The sequence below is a fragment of the Heptranchias perlo genome, chromosome 9, assembly GCF_035084215.1.
Source record: "Heptranchias perlo isolate sHepPer1 chromosome 9, sHepPer1.hap1, whole genome shotgun sequence".
NCBI classification, from domain to species: domain Eukaryota; kingdom Metazoa; phylum Chordata; class Chondrichthyes; order Hexanchiformes; family Hexanchidae; genus Heptranchias; species Heptranchias perlo.
In genome coordinates, this window is record NC_090333.1 from 52,187,980 (window position 1) to 52,204,116 (window position 16,137).

At 42.9% G+C, this 16,137-nt stretch overlaps 1 protein-coding gene across 4 annotated transcripts in view; it reads left to right on the forward strand.

Annotated features, from left to right (window-relative positions):
• The window catches only part of firrm (fignl1 interacting regulator of recombination and mitosis), a 58,427-nt gene that overhangs the window by 36,458 nt on the left and 5,832 nt on the right, over positions 1-16,137 (forward strand). For all 4 annotated transcript variants that reach the window (XM_067990422.1, XM_067990423.1, XM_067990424.1 and 1 more), the window contains 6 exons: positions 2,621-2,806; positions 4,737-4,859; positions 5,917-6,012; positions 14,121-14,234; positions 14,833-14,937; positions 15,696-15,776. In XM_067990422.1, the coding sequence (XP_067846523.1) occupies positions 2,621-2,806; positions 4,737-4,859; positions 5,917-6,012; positions 14,121-14,234; positions 14,833-14,937; positions 15,696-15,776 (705 nt within the window). The remainder of the gene's footprint in view (positions 1-2,620; positions 2,807-4,736; positions 4,860-5,916; positions 6,013-14,120; positions 14,235-14,832; positions 14,938-15,695; positions 15,777-16,137) is intronic.

Below are 16,137 nucleotides of genomic sequence, written 5' to 3' on the forward strand. Positions count from 1 at the left end.
AATCATAGAGCACAGAAAGAGGCCACTCAGCCTGTTGTGCCTGTGCTGGCTCTTTGAAAGAGCTATCAGTTTAGTCCCACACCCCAGCTTTTTCCCCATAACCCTGCATATTAGTCCTCTTGAAGTACATGTCCAATTGCCTTTTGAAAGTTACTTTGGAATCTGCTTCCACCACTCTTTCAGGTAGTACGTTCCAGATCTTAACACCCCCCGTGTGAAAAAAAAATCTCCTCATTTCCCCCCCCCTCCAGTTCTTTTGCCATTTATTTTAAATCTGTGATCTCTGGTTACCATCCCACTTGCCAGAGGAAACAGTTTCTCCCTACTTGCTCTATCAAAACCCCTCATAATTTTTAATGCTTCAATTAGGTCTCCCCTTAACCTTCTCTCCAATCCCAGCTTCTCCAATCTCTCCACATAACTGAAGCCCCTCATTCCTGGTATACCTAGTCTGTATCCTCTCCAAGGCCTTGACATCCTAAAGTGTCATGCCCAGAATTGGACACAATACTCCAGCTGAGGCCTAACCAGTGATTTGTAATTAGCATGACTTCCTTGCTTTTGTATTCAGTGCCCCTATTTACAAATGAATTTAAAGTGATTTCATTCCATCCATGTCGTGGTGGTCTTGATCCATCAGAATTGAATAATGCAGGTGTGGTAGATACATGCAGTGATAGCTGATAGTGCCACAAATCTTAATGGATGGCTACCTGCTGGGTGGCTAGGGATACTCTGCTTTGGTTAATGATACCAATATGGAGCCCCTGAACCATGGGTAATAGAAAGTACACTGAGGCCCATGCCTCCATCTAAATTCTTAAAGTCAGCTTTAGCTCAGTGGTAGCACCCTTGTCTCTGTTGTGAATTCAAGCCCCACTCCAGGACTTAAGCACATAATCTCGGCTGACATTCCAGTGCAGTACTGAGAGAATTCTGTGCTGTCAGGGGTCCTGTCTTTCGGTTGAGGCATTAAACGAGGTCTCGTCTGCCCCCTCGGATGGACATAAAAGATCCCATGGCACTATTTGAAGAAGAGCAGGGAGTTCTCCTGGTTTCCCTGCCAAAATATATTCCTCATCCAAAATTACTAAAACAGATCATTTGCTCATTTATCTCATTGCTGTTTGTGGGACCTTGCTGTACACAAATTGGCTGCCGTTTTTCCCTACATTAGAAGAGTGACTACATTTCAAAAGCACTTCATTGACTGTGAAGTGTTTTGGGACGTCCTGAGAACATGAAAGGTGCTATACAATTGCAAGTTTTTTTTTCTTTCTATAGAACATATTACAGTAATGGTCCCGAAAACCTGCACAGGAAGAGGAGTGGGCCATTCAGTCCCTCGGGCTTGTTTTGCCATTCAATTAGATCATGTCTAATCTGTACCATAACACTATTTACAAGCCATTGTTCCATGTCCCTTGATACCCTCACCTAAACAAACATCTGTTGGTCTCAGTCTTGAAAATTTCAATTGATTCTGCACCCATAGCCTTTTGGGGTAGAGAGCTCCAGATTTCCACTATCCTTTTGTGAAAAAGTGCTTCCTGATTTCACTCGTAAATGGCCTAGCTCTAATTTGAAGATTATGCCTCTTGTTCTGGATTCCCCCAACAGAGAAAATAGTTTTTCTGTATCTACCCTTTCCAATCCTGCACGTGCATGGTTGTTGCTTGGTTGTATGCCTTCCATGGTCAAACATGGTCACGTCTCTGACTCCCCAAAGCCTTTCCACCATCTACAAGGCACAAGTCAGGAGTGAGATGGAATACTCTCCACTTGCCTGGATGAGTGCAGCTCCAACAACACTCAAGAAGCTCGACACCATCCAAGATAAAGCAGCCCGCTTGATTGGCACCCCATCCACCACCCTAAACATTCACTCCCTTCACCACCGGCGCACTGTGGCTGCAGTGTGCACCATCCACAGAATGCACTGCAGCAACTCGCCAAGGCTTCTTCGACAGCACCTCCCAAACCCGCGACCTCTACCACCTAGAAGGACAAGAGCAGCAGGTACATGGGAACAACACCACCTGCACGTTCCCCTCCAAGTCACACGCCATCCCGACTTGGAAATATATCGCCGTTCCTTCATTGTCGCTGGGTCAAAATCCTGGAACTCCCTTCCTAACAGCACTGTGGGAGAACCGTCACCACACGGACTGCAGCGGTTCAAGAAGGCGGCTCACCACCACCTTCTCAAGGGCAATTAGGGATGGGCAATAAATGCTGGCCTCGCCAGCGACGCCCACATCCCATGAACGAATAAAAAAAAGAATAATGGACATAGTGCAGAACAGTTGGATTCCATAGAACCGTAACATAAACACTTTCAGGAGAAATATTTTTATCTGAATGTGACAGGCAAATTGATATGTTCCAAACTGTATGACATTTCTCCTGATCTCTTTTGGCATTGTAAAAATAAGGATTTGCCTTCCAGACTGAGTGGTAAAAGTGAATTCCTGGTCAGAGACATGCTTAATGTCCTACGATTAGTCAGCAGTTGCATTACTCAGTAATACCTGTGAGGACTTACCTGAAAGAAACTTGCTGGTTATAGTGTTAATGCATTTTCATTTAAGTCATCATACTCCTTTTACTGTTTATGCAGGTTGTATTTGTGAAGAAATTTTCTCCCAAGGAGGCTAGCAATTTATTGCTATGGCGACAAGTTAGTATTAAAGCCCTGACCCCAGAGCTTCAGAAACCTGTCATTTCTGACATCGCCAGGACAGCAATTGACCAGTGCATGAGATGGCAGAGTAGCAAGCGTGCCTTGGGAGAACTGGAACAAGTGGTAAGATGTAATGCCCGATTTCATTAGAGATCATAAAGATACAACAAGTAGATTTCATTTTTTATTATAAATAAATGTCATTGTTCTGTGACATAGATGATGTATAGGTTGTACCTATCATGGGAGAACGCAGTACCCAGTGCGGACCGTACAATTCAGCCAGTGCCCTCCCAGCAGCATGGATCTTGCAATCCACTAATCTCATCTCCACCAAGAAGTCTGGGGTTTGGGCTGTTACACAACTAACTAGCCTTGATCTCAACAGCACCTTAATCCACTGCCCCCCTCCAGCACTTCAAGATTAATTTAGGGCTATGGAGCCAAAGCCTGACAGCATCCCCACCATGCAAAATGAATGCACCCCCTCCCCAGCACCAAGGAATTCTAACTGGCACAGTGCTGCACCCCACCTCACACATGCATTCCTGTTTTCCAAGCCCCAGAAGCAATAGCCAGTCAACGACCCAACCCCCAGAGGAAACAGGACTCAACTCCCCACACAATAACAACACCCCTCGCAAAACTAATTGTCATTGTACTTGTTTAAATAAATGCAAAATTAAAGTAGTTTGGTTACTATAAACATATGTAACTGTTAATGGTTTTTACTATACTCTCCTTGACTATTGACATTTTTACCGTGAGTTTCCCCCCAATACTTACCAAGACAAAAGTACATCCCTAAAAATATATTAAACAGTAATTGATTGAGAGTTCTTAGATCACACACTGGTTATTTTCCTGCATAATGGGTGAACACTCATGTTTTCAATATCTTAAGAAAAAGTCCCATGTTTGCAGAGTATTATATTTATTGATTGCTAGCAAATAGTCTTTGCTGCTTTTGTTAAAACTGTCAGCTCAAAAACCTAGACAGCATGATCATGCTAATTAGATCAAATGTACAAATGCAAACAAAATGGATTTTCCTCTCATCAACTTTGCCCTCCTCTTTTGAGAGAGCACTCAGTGCAGTTTCCAAACATCCCTCGAAGCCATCAATATTGTTCCTTTTGCTAATCCGCCAGTAGGGGCCACCCACGCAACCAACCATCCCAACCTAGCTGGGACTGCAGTAGGCTATCTGGGGAAGCTCAAGTATAAGTATCAGTTGAGACTGAAGTCCAAATTTGAATATCCAGTCAAGAGTCCAATACTGTAGTGCTACAAGTAACAAGCCACCATCTCCCTATTTTTCTAATGATTGTTTCTCATAATGGGAATATAGGAACAGGAGTGGGCCATTTAGCCCCTCGAGCATGTTCTGCCATTCAGTGAGATCATGGCTGATCTGTGACCTAACTCCATACCTGCCTTAGCCCCATATCCTTTAATACCTTTGGTTAACAAAAATCTATTAATCTCTGGTTTAAAGTTAACAATTGAACTAGCATCAACTGCCGTTTGTGGAAGAGAGTTCCAAACTTCTACCACCCTTTGCGTGTAGAAGTGTTTCCTAACTTCATTCCTGAAAGTCCTGGCTCTAATTTTTAGGCTATGTCCCCTAGTCCTAGACTCTCCAACCAGCGGAAATAGTTTCTCTCTATCTACCCAATCAGTTCCCCTTAATATCTTAAAAACTTCGATCAAGTCACCCCTTAATCTTCTAAATTCCAGGGAATACAACCCTAGTTTGTATAATCTCATCTCGTAATTTAAGTCTTGGAGTCCAGGTATTATTTTAGTAAATTTACGCTCCACTCCCTCCAAGGCCAATATATACTTCTAAGATGCGGTGCCCAGAACTGAACACAGTGCTTTTTGTTTTCAGTTTCATTCATTCCGTTTAGTAGTCTGTGACTCTTGAGGTTGTTTTTCTTTTAATTTAAACAAAGATAACAACCAGATGTTTTAACTGCTTAATTAAAAAGGTCAATTTTGATTGATTATAGTGGAATTCATGTGTCATAAGCTGTTTTGTCTCTATCAGAATATTGCCCTTGCTGCTGTGGTGGCTGTGTGTCATGCCCAAGGAGAAGCCTTGGATTCAGAACTGCAATTATCAATCACAGAAACTCTCTGCCAGATGTGGACAGTCCTCTCTGTGGAACAGGTGAGTAGGACAAACAAAATGTACCTGAGAGTCTTTCCTATGAACATGTGTGTAATACTGTGTTACACATCTTATAATGTGACCAGGACAGTCAATGAGACTGACTTAAAACTATAATCATACTGGCTGTACATGTTTTTTTTTATTCATTCATGGGATTTTGGGCGTCGCTGGCGAGGCCGGCATTTATTGCCCATCCCTAATTGCCCTCGAGAAGGTGGTGGTGAGCCGCCTTCTTGAACCGCTGCAGTCCGTGTGGTGACGGTTCTCCCACAGTGCTGTTAGGAAGGGAGTTCCAGGATTTTGACCCGGCGACGATGAAGGAACGGCGATATATTTCCAAGTCAGGATGGTGTGTGACTTGGAGGGGAACGTGCAGGTGGTGTTGTTCCCATGTGCCTGCTGCTCTTGTCCTTCTAGGTGGTAGAGGTCGCGGGTTTGGGAGGTGCTGTTGAAGAAGCCTTGGCGAGTTGCTGCAGTGCATCCTGTGGATGGTACACACTGCAGCCACAGTGTGTCGGTGGTGAAGGGAGTGAATGTTAAGGATGGTGGATGGGGTGCCAATCAAGCGGGCTGCTGTACTGTTAAACCATACGAAATATCACCAGTAGTGGCAAAATTGAAACCATAATTACTTAAAATTACAATAGGCCAACCTTGAACACACTACATTCCTTCTGATACACATAAATCTCATCATTAACTTTTCTCCTACATATTTCTCCAAAGTACATTCCTGCTCCAGTGCACATAGTCTCTCCCAGGTGAACCTTTGCTCTAGTACTCTTGGTCTCTCCCTGATATACTTCTGATCATGTACTAATGGCCTCTCCCAAACACACTGCTGTTTTAGTACTTGTGGTATCTCCCAAGTATATATCTATGCGTCAGCACTCGTGATAAAAGGGAATGCTATATAGGATTATGGAATAGGAATTAACAAGTAGCAATTGTAAAATATATGCTGTATAACATTTGTTTCCTGTTGAACACACTGATAATCAGTACTCTTGTATTTTGCTTCCTTGTGAATACAGTTATCCTTTCTTTTATACAGGTGCTGAGCCAGTGCTGCGTTCAGCAGACAATCGCTCTGCTCCTTTCTCTTGTTGCATTACTGATTCGAGTAGTAGGCGCCACATTGATATCTCAGGTAATGATGTTGGGTGGACTTATTTGTTTTTTTTTAGAATCAAAATATGGAAAGGTTGCTATATAGATTTAGCTTGTAATACTGACTGCATGATGTTGGAGGAAGGGAGGGTGTATGCTGCGATAGAAAGCCGAAGGAATTCATGGAAAGAGGAGTGAGTGAGGTTGTGCAGGGATTTGAAGATGAGGATAATACCTTAATTTGATTCATTGGACACGGGAAAGCAATTGAACCTAGTGACTTCTTGGGTGATGGGGATGTGGACTCTTAGTGTGGGTGATAACATGGGCCGCAGCATTCTCGTGACGTGGCTTATGGAGAGTGGAAGCAGGAAGACCAGCAATGAGAGCATTCGAGAAGTCTAGCCACGGGGTAATAAAAGTATTAATTAGGGTTTCAGTGGCAGAAGGGGCGAGTTAGTGTGGATACAAATGATTTTGCAGAGGTCAAAGGGAATTGGCTATGGTAATGGATCGGATGTGGTGGAGGAAGTCAAGTTCAGGGATTGAGGTGGAAGCTCAGGAGTTGATGCTGGAGGTGCATAAGTGTTTTCCAACATTAAGCTGGAGAGAGTTTTGGCTCATCCAGGTTTTGATGTTGGATAAGAAGTTGGAGACGATGGCGACTGGTGGGTTCACTGGAGGAGATGGTTAAGGTAGAGTGGAATGTTATCATCATATGTGCATCAGCGTATGACCATCATTTTCCAAGCCCCTCTGGCTACAGGTGTGGTGCTGGAGGACTGCTAACATTTTACCATTGTTTAACAAGGGAGAAAGGGATAGACAAGTAATTACAGGCTAGTCAGCCTAACCTCGGCGGCGGGCAAATTATTGGAAAAAATTCTGAGGGACAGTATTAATCGTCATTTAGAAAGGCACGGATTAATCAAGGACACTCAGCATGGATTTATTACGGGAGGCTCGTATTTGACTGAATTTTTTGAGGCAGCAACAAGAAGGGTCGATGAGGGTAGCACGTTTGATGTAGTCTACATTTATTTTAGCAAGGCTTTTTACCAGGTTCAACATGGCAGACTGGTCAGAAAAGTAAAAGCCCATGGGATCCAAGGGAAAGAGGCAAGTTGGATCCAAAATTGGCTCTGTGGCAGGAAGCAAAGGGTAATGGTCGACGAGTGTTTTTGTGACTGGAAGGCTGTTTCCAATGGGGTTCCGCAGGGCTCAGTACTAGGTCCCTTGCTTTTTGTGGTATATTAATGATTTGAACTTAAATGTAGGGGGTATGATTAAGAAGTTTGCGGATGACACAAAAATTGGCCATGTGGTTGATAGGAGAAAGGAAGCTGTAGACTGCAGGAAGCTATCAATAGACTGGTCAGGTGGGCAGAAAACTGGCAAATGGAATTCAATCCAGAGAAGTGTGAAGTAAAGCATTTGGTGGTGGATGGGGGGGGGGGCAAACATGGCAAGAGAATACACAATAAATGGTAAATTACAGAGAAGTGTAGAGGAACAGAGGGACCTTGGAGTGCATGTCCACAGATCCCTGAAGGTGGCAGGATAGGTAGATAAGGTGGTTAAGAAGACATACAGATACTTTCCTTTATTAGCCAAGGCATAGAATATAAGAGCAGGGAGATTATGCCAGAACTGTATAAAACTATAGTTAGGCCACAGCTAAAGTACTGCGTAGTTCTGGTCACCACATTACAGGAAAGATGTGATTGCACTAGAGAGGGTACAGAGGAGATTTATGAGGATGTTGCCAGGATTGAAGAATTTTAACTATGAGGAAAGATTAATAGGTTGGGGTTGTTTTCTTTGGAACGGAGGAGGCTGAGGGAGATTTAATTGAGGTGTATAGAATTATGAGGGGGCTAGATAGAGTGGATAGGATCTATTTCCCTTAGCAGAAAGGTCAGTAACCAGGGGGCATAGATTTAAAGTGATTGGTAAAAGTGTTAGAGGGAAGCTGACAAGAAATGTTTTCACCCAGAGGGCAGTGGGGGTCTGAAACTCACTGCCTGAAAGGGCGGTAGAGGCAGAAACCCTCATCGCATTTAAAGGGTACTTGGATGTGCACTGGAAGTGCCGTAACCTACAAGGCTATGGACCAAGAGCTGGAAAGTGGGATTAGGCTGCATAGCTCTTTTTTTGGCCAGCACAAACACAATGGCCTCCTTCTGTGCCGTAAATTTCTATGATTCCATGATTCTATATGTGTGAAACTGACACCATGGTTCCAGATAATATTGCTGAGGTCTATTGTGTCAACGATGAAGAGGAAGGCACCAAGGATGGAACCCTGGGATACATTAGAGGTTACCATGTAAGTACCAGAGGGGAAACCATCGCAGATGAATTAATGTCAATGTGCAACAGATGGGACTGGAACTAAGAGAGGGCAGTGTCACAGAGGTGGACTATGGAGGTGAGTTGTTTGAGAAGGATGAAGTAGTGAACAGTATTGAGGTCATCGGAAAGATTGAGGGAAAACGAGGGAGGACAGCAAGTCGCGGCTGCAGTCACATATCATGTCACTTTGATCAGTGCCGTAGAAGCCCGGTTGGAAAGCTTTGGACAGGGAGTGGTGGAATAGGAAGGGTAGTTGTGAGGCAATGACGTGTTTCAGGACTTTAGAAAGAAAGGAAAGGTGGGAGATGAATTGATAATTGGAATTGGTTGGGGAGAGTTGTCATTTTTTTTACGTTGGGTGGGGGGTGGCAATTGACAGGTTGTGTGTCCGAGGATAGGGAAAGATTGATGTTGGTAATTTTGGGATCTTTTCTATCTTCCTCACCTTCTCCAGCGCTATAGCCCCTCCCCTGAGCTTCCATTCCTTTGACTCCGGCCTCTTGAGCATCCCCCATCTTCGCCCTCCTTTTGGCAACCATGCTTTCAGCCGTCAAGGCCCCACGTTCTGGAATTCCCTTCCTAAACCTCTTTGCCTCTCCATCTCTGCCTCCTTAAGACCCACCACTTTGATCAAGCTTTTGGTCACTCTTCCTAATCTCCTTCTTTGGCTTGGCATCCATTTTTTTCTTATGCCTGGATGAAGTGCCTGGTGGTGCTTTTTACATTAAAGACTACTGTGTCTGATGGGAGAGTAGGTGGAGAGCAGGGCTGGGAGTGGATGCTCTTTATTTTGAACATGAAAATATTCATGAGTTCCTCACGTTTGCTATCTGAGGTAAGGATGGAGGAGATGGTTTCCCATGGAGAAGAGGAGTTTGGAGTTGTTCTGCTCATCAAGATGATCTTAAGAGTAGTGAGAAGACCTGGCTGGGGAAATGGAATGATGGTAGACCTTGAGGCGATGAAGCCATATTTAGCAATGGATACTGAGGTCATTTGTTCATCAAGTGCTTTTGAACTTGCAGCCAGCAGAACGGTCGGTGGAGGTGGCTATTGTGCCGAAGGAAACAGTGGGGATGGGAGTCTGTTCAGGATCTAGTGGGGACAAAGGCATCAAAGGAGGTGAGGCAGTTGTTGAGATCAGCAGAGGCTCTGGTGTCATCCTGGGTGGAAGGACAGTATATGAGAGGGCATGGGTGGAGATAGGAAATAACAAGGAGCAGAAAACACTGGTGGGTGTAGTTTATAGGCCTCCTAGCAGTAGTTATACTGTTGGACAGAGTATTAATCAAGAAATAAGAGGAGCTTGTAACAAAGGTAATGCAATAATCATGGGCGACTTTAATCTTCATATAAACTGGGCAAATCAAATTGGTAAAAGTAGTTCGGAGGAAGAGTTCATGGAATATTCGAGACAATTTCCTAGAACAACATAGAACCATAGAAAAGATACAGCACAGAAGGGGGCCATTCGGCCCATCGTGTCCGCGCCGGCTCGAAGAACAACCAGGTGCCCATTCTAATCCCACGTTCCAGAACCCGGTCTGTAGCCCTGCAGCTTACAGCACTTTAGGTGCAGGTCCAGGTACTTTTTAAAAGAGTTGAGGGTCCCTGCCTCTACCACCAATTCGGGCAGCGAATTCCATACACCCACCACCTTCTGGGTAAAAAAGTTTTTCCTCATGTCCCCTCTAATCCTTCCGCCAATCAGCTTAAATCTATGTCCTCTAGTTCTTGAACTCTCCGCTAGGGGAAACAGGTACTTCCTGTCTACTCTATCTGGGCCCCTCATAATTTTGTACACCTCAATGAAGTCACCCCTCAGCCTCCTCTGCTCCAAGGAAAACAACCCCAGCCAACCTATCTCTCCTTGTATCTGCAATTTTCAAGCCCTGGCAACATTCTTGTGAATCTTCTCTGCATTCTCTCCAGAGCAATTCCAGTAAAGTGGTGACCAGAACTGCACATAATACTTCAGCTGTGGCCTTATCAGCGTTTTATACAGTTCCATCATTACATCCCTGCTTTTGTATTCTATACCTCAACTAATAACGGAGAGCATTCCGTATGCCTTCTTCACAACCTTATCTACCTGTACTGCCACCTTCAGGGACCTGTGCACATGCACTCCAAGGTCTCTCACTTCCTCTACCCCTCTCAATATATTCCTGTTTATTGCGTATTCCCTTTTACTGTTTGCCCTCCCTAAGTGCATTACCTCACACTTCTCCAGGTTGAACTCCATTTGCCACTTTTCCGCCCACTCCACCAACCCATTGATATCTTCTTGGAGTCTACAGCTATCAACTGCACGGCCAATTTTTGTGTCGTCTGCAAATTTGCCAATTATGCCCCCTACATTCAAATCCAAATCATTAATATATACCACAAACAGCAAGGGACCCAATACTGAGCTCTGTGGCACACCACTGGAAACAGATTTCCATTTGCAAAGACATCCATCGACTTTCACCCTTTGTTTCCTGTTACTGAGACAATTTTGGATCCAATTCGCCCCATTTCCCTGTAGCCCATAGGCTTTTACCTTTCTGACCAGTCTGCCATGTGGGACCTGGTCAAATGCCTTACTAAAATCCATGTAGACAACATCTACTGCACTACCCTCATCAATCCTCCTTGTCACTTCCTCAAAGAATTTAATCAGATTTGTAAGGCATGACCTTCCCTGAACAAATCCATGCTGACTATCCCTGATTAAACCATGCCTTTCCAAGTGACAGTTTATCCTATCTCTCAGTATTGATTCTAATAGTTTGCCCACCACCGAGGTAAGACTGACCGGCGTATAATTGTTCGGCCTTTCCCTCATACCCTTTTTAAACAATGGTACTACGTTTGCAGTCTTTCAGTCCTCCGGTACCTCCCCTGTATCTAGTGAGGATTGGAAAATGATCCTCAGAGCATCTGCTATGTTTACCGTATCCAATATTTCACACCTCTAATTACTACGTCCAGATCATCCCTTTCCTTTATGAATACGGAGACAAAATATTCATTTAAAACCCTACCCACATCCTCTGCTTCTACACACAAGTTACCCTTATCATCCCTGATAGGTCCCACCTTTTCCTTAGCTTTCCTCTTGTTTTTAATGTACTGATAAAACATCTTTGGGTTTTCTTTAATCTTACTAGCTAATATTTTTTCATGCCCTCTCTTTGCTCTCCTTATTTCCTTTTTTACGTCATCCCTGTACTTTCTATACTTCTCTAGGTTTTCTGTGACAGTCATAAGCTTTCTTTTTCTGCTTTATCTTGCCCCATATACTTCTAGACAATCAGGGGGCTCTAGATTTGGCTGCCCCACCCTTTTTCTTTGAGGGGATGTGTCTGCATTGTACCTGCAGAATTTCACTTTTTAGTGCCTCCCACTGGCTTGCCACTGATTTCTCCTCAAGTAGTTGTGTCCAGTCCACTTCTGCCAAATCACCTCTTAGTTCCCTAAAATTTGCCTCCCCCCCCCCCCCCCCCAATTTAAAACATTTACTCCTGATTTAACTCTGTCCTTTTGGTGTGGAGGAGGATTTGGTGTGGAAGGTACCAGGTGGGAGGGTAGATAAGGAAGAAATTGGAGAGATGATTGGGATAGATGATGGTGAGGTGTTCACAGAAAGTGCTGGGGGAAGAGACTGACTTGGGATTTGGAGATGAGTGGTACACTGCCACTATGGTGGATGTGGCAAAACATGCAGCCAGGCAGGGTGGTTTTAAAAGTCATAAGAGATAGGAGCAGGCGTAGGCCATTCGGCCCCTCGAGCCTGCTCCGCTATTTAATAAGATTATGGCTGATCTGATTTTTACCTCAACTCCACTTTCCCGCCCTTTCCCCATATCCTTTGACTCCCTTGCTGATCAAAAATTTGTCTAACTCAGCCTTGAATGTATTCAATGACTCAGCCTCCACAGCTTTTTGGGGTAAAGAACTCCAAAGATTCACAACCCTCTGGGAGAAGAAATTCCTCCTCATTTCCATCTTAAACGGGTGACCCCTTATTCTGAGACTATGCTCCCTAGTTTTAGATTCCCCTATGAGGGGTAACATCCTCTCAGCATCTACCTATCGAGTCCTCTCAGAATCTTGTATGTTTCAATAAGATAGGGAACATAAGAACATAGGAACAGGAGTAGGCCATTCAGCCCCTTGTGCCTGCTCCGCCATTTGATAAGATCATGGCTGATCTGTGGTCTAACTCCATATACCCGCCTATATGAGATCTCCTCTAATTTTTCTAAACTCCAATGAGTATAGACCCAACCTGTTCAATCTTTCCTCATAAGACAACCCTTCCATAACCAGAATCAACCTAGTGAACCTTCTCTGAAATGCCTCCAATACAAGTATGTCCTTCCTTAAATAAGGGCACCAGAACTATACACTGTACTCCAGGTGTGGTCTAACCAGCACCCTGTACAGTTGTAGCATGACTTCCCTGCTTATATACTCCATCCCCCTAGAAATAAAGACCAATATTCCGTTTGCCTTCCGGATTACCTGCTGCACATATATGTTAACTTTGTGTTTCATGTACGAGGACACCCAGATCTCTCTGTACTGCATTATTTTGTAGTATTTCTCCATTCAAATAATATTTTGCTTTTTTATTTTTCCTCCCAAAGTGGATGACTTCACATTTTCCCACATTATATTCCATCTGCCAAATTTTTGCCCATTCGCTTAACTCGTCAATATCCCTTTGCAGACACTTTGTGTCCTCACACAACTTGCTTTTCCACCTATCTTTGTATCAGCAGCAAATTTGGGCACAAGACACTTTGTTCCTTCATCCAAGTCATTGATATATATTGTAAATAGTTGAGGTCCCAGCATGCAGCACCCCACTAGTTACAGATTGCCATTTTGAAAATGACCCTTTTATCCCGACTCTTTGTTTTCTGTTAGTTAGCCAATTCTCTATCCATGCCAGTATATTACCCCCAACACCACGAGCTCTTATCTTGTGTAGTAATCTTTTATGAGGCACCTTATCGAATGCCTTTTGGAAATCACCCTGCCTGTTACTTCCTCAAAGAACTCTAATAAATTTGTCAGACATGATTTCCCCTTCATAAAACCATGTTGACTCTCCTTGATTGTATTATGAGTCTCCAGATGTCCTGCTCAAAATGTCCTTTTCATAAGGGGAAAGAAGTCTGTTATACCCTAGTGTTGGTACATTCCTCTAGGACAAGATCATAAATGAGGAGGGTCATATTTATAAGAGAGTGGACATTTTGTCGGGCGGTACAGGGGGGGAAATAGGGGGTGATGTTTAAGCGATTGACTCAAAGTTGTACAGATCTCAGATTTGTGCAATTATCTCCCAGCAATTGTACAACCTATTTGTGCAAGTAACTAGTTCAAAAGATTGGAAATTGAAGTGTCTGTGCAAAGGTGTAGTGGTCCAGATTTAAGTCTGCTCATTAAAAATATAACTTGGATTTCTGTGCCTATGTGAGATTGCCAAGTGCTCAATAGTGTTTTAGTTGGCTAATTAACTAGCTAAAGGAAAAATGCTGGTTACTGAAGACCCACGGCATTCCAAGAGTTGTCTTTTAATGTGAAGAATGGTGCAAAAATAGGGCATGATTTAGTGGTTAATGAGCTATGGAGGTAGCTGTCAGAAGCTGCTAGCTGTCAGAAGCTGCTAGGATCCACTAGTTTTCTGGTCTGGTTAGTGGAAACCAATGGAATTTCACTTTATATTGTTTTCAATTAAGGCTCTATCCTGTTGGATTTCCTTATTGTGATGATTAATTATCCTGTTTGCAATAGGTGGTATTGTTTCTCAGTTCCCTTCTTCCTCTGAATCCCCCTGATTATGTTCGTCTTGCTGCGCTGGACTTCTTGGGTTCCCTAGGAAAGATAGTCATACCACCAGATGTTCAGGTACTTTAAGTCCTATTGTACTTTTAAAAGAAAATTGCAGTCTATCTGAATAAAGCAGGCAATTTAAATTTGTTTTACTTCTCACTCTTTTAATGTTATTTTGTTTTCATCAAGGTGAGGGATGTCATTACTGGGGAATGGAACAATTTTTTACTTTTTGCATCCAGTGCCAACATCAGGCAAATGCAACCTGGACCAGCTTTAGGTGAACACTACCAGTACTGTAGCAGCGTGTCTTTCACTTCTCACACCAGAGAGATTACCAATTAAGTACAAAACTGTAAACTGTTGAGTTATGGACTGGCATGCACTAGAAACTAGGTTGAATCTACATAAACTCACAGCACATAAGACTCTTATGAGATTTCTATCCAATCTGTCTGAAAAGAAAGAAAGACTTAAATTTATATAGCGCCTATGAAGAACTTTTGAAGTATCGTCACTATTGTAATGTAGGAGTCTGGGTTGGATGTGAGGTGAAAGGCCAGTGTCTAATCCAATGAGCCATTCAGTTTCCCCCAGGAAATATTCTTTTAATTGTAATGTTCAATTATAGAGTGAATAAGATTTGAGAATTGATGTTTCAATTCCTTTGCAGGGCACAGTCCTTCCAAAGCTACCATGCCTCTTTGCCTCCCTTCTGGCTGACAAGTCCTGGCTAATTCTTCAGCATGCACTGCAGGGATTTACACTGTTTGCTGAGGTGACAATTGAGACTTGTGTGTTATATGTAGTGTTCAGGTTAACCATGTAGTTTGATTGTGGTATTATAGGTAATTTGCTAAGTTTTTTGGGATATACAGTAATATATTTCTAGGACTGTCAACTGGTATGCTTGGGAATCGTATCATATGTTTGTAGATATATAACCTGATATTTTCAAAATCATCTATTTTCCCCCCACCTCTCGAGATTGGCTATTTTTCAACTGAGAGGGTGGGAAAGTAAACTGTTGTTGGATCTGTTCTGTAGTTAATTGAGATCATTTTTCAAATCATAAAAAGGCTCAATAGTTTCATGAGATTTTGCTAGTCACCAATTTATTTAATGCTGACTGGGTACAGCCTGGCTAATTAGAATTTAGAAATAATCTGAACCTGGACTCCCACCATCTACCACTCATGTATGTGAATAAAGTGTCTTCAAATTCCATTACTTCTCCAGTCATTTATTAAATGAGAGATTATGTAAGATTTTTGCCAAACCGGTCACCTTATTGTTTAGCAAGAGAGCAGACTTGAAGTCCACCAAGGTGTTAGAAATAGAAATGCTCAAGTCTGGTCAAATGAAGGAGACAATCAAGAAGTGATTCTTGTAAGCTGTCCCCTATTCCAAATTATTTAAATATATACTACCTTGGTTATGTTATAAAACAGGACGCACAGTTTCTTTTGTACTATTTTGTTGTCTGTCTTTAACCCTTTAGACTTGGACAGTGAGTAACAAACTTCCTTGTTTCAGGAAACCTGCCATGAGGAAGTAGTCCCTCAGAGCCTGGAGTCAGAGGAGACAAAGAGTAAAGTTGTAAGCTTCTTGAACAAGGTACACTAAATTTGGATGATCTAGAGCTGGTGGCAGTGAAAGTGGGTCTCACTTCTTAACTTTTAAAGTTACTTCATAGTAAGACTGCTGACCACTTCCCTCCACTTGGAACCACCATAAGAAAAATAATTAGCTGAAGTTCTTGAAGGATAAAAAGGGTAATATTTAAGCCAGTTCTAGGTTTTATGTTTGTTCAATTATCCATATAAACAGCCCACTACCTGTTTCATTAACAACCCTCGTAAATATTGTCTTAAAATGTATTCCTTTTAGTTTATAGTAAAAATAGCAGTGTAATTCTAAACACCCTGTTTTCTAGAATTTATGCGCACACAACTGGCTATGCTGCATGCAAGCTGTT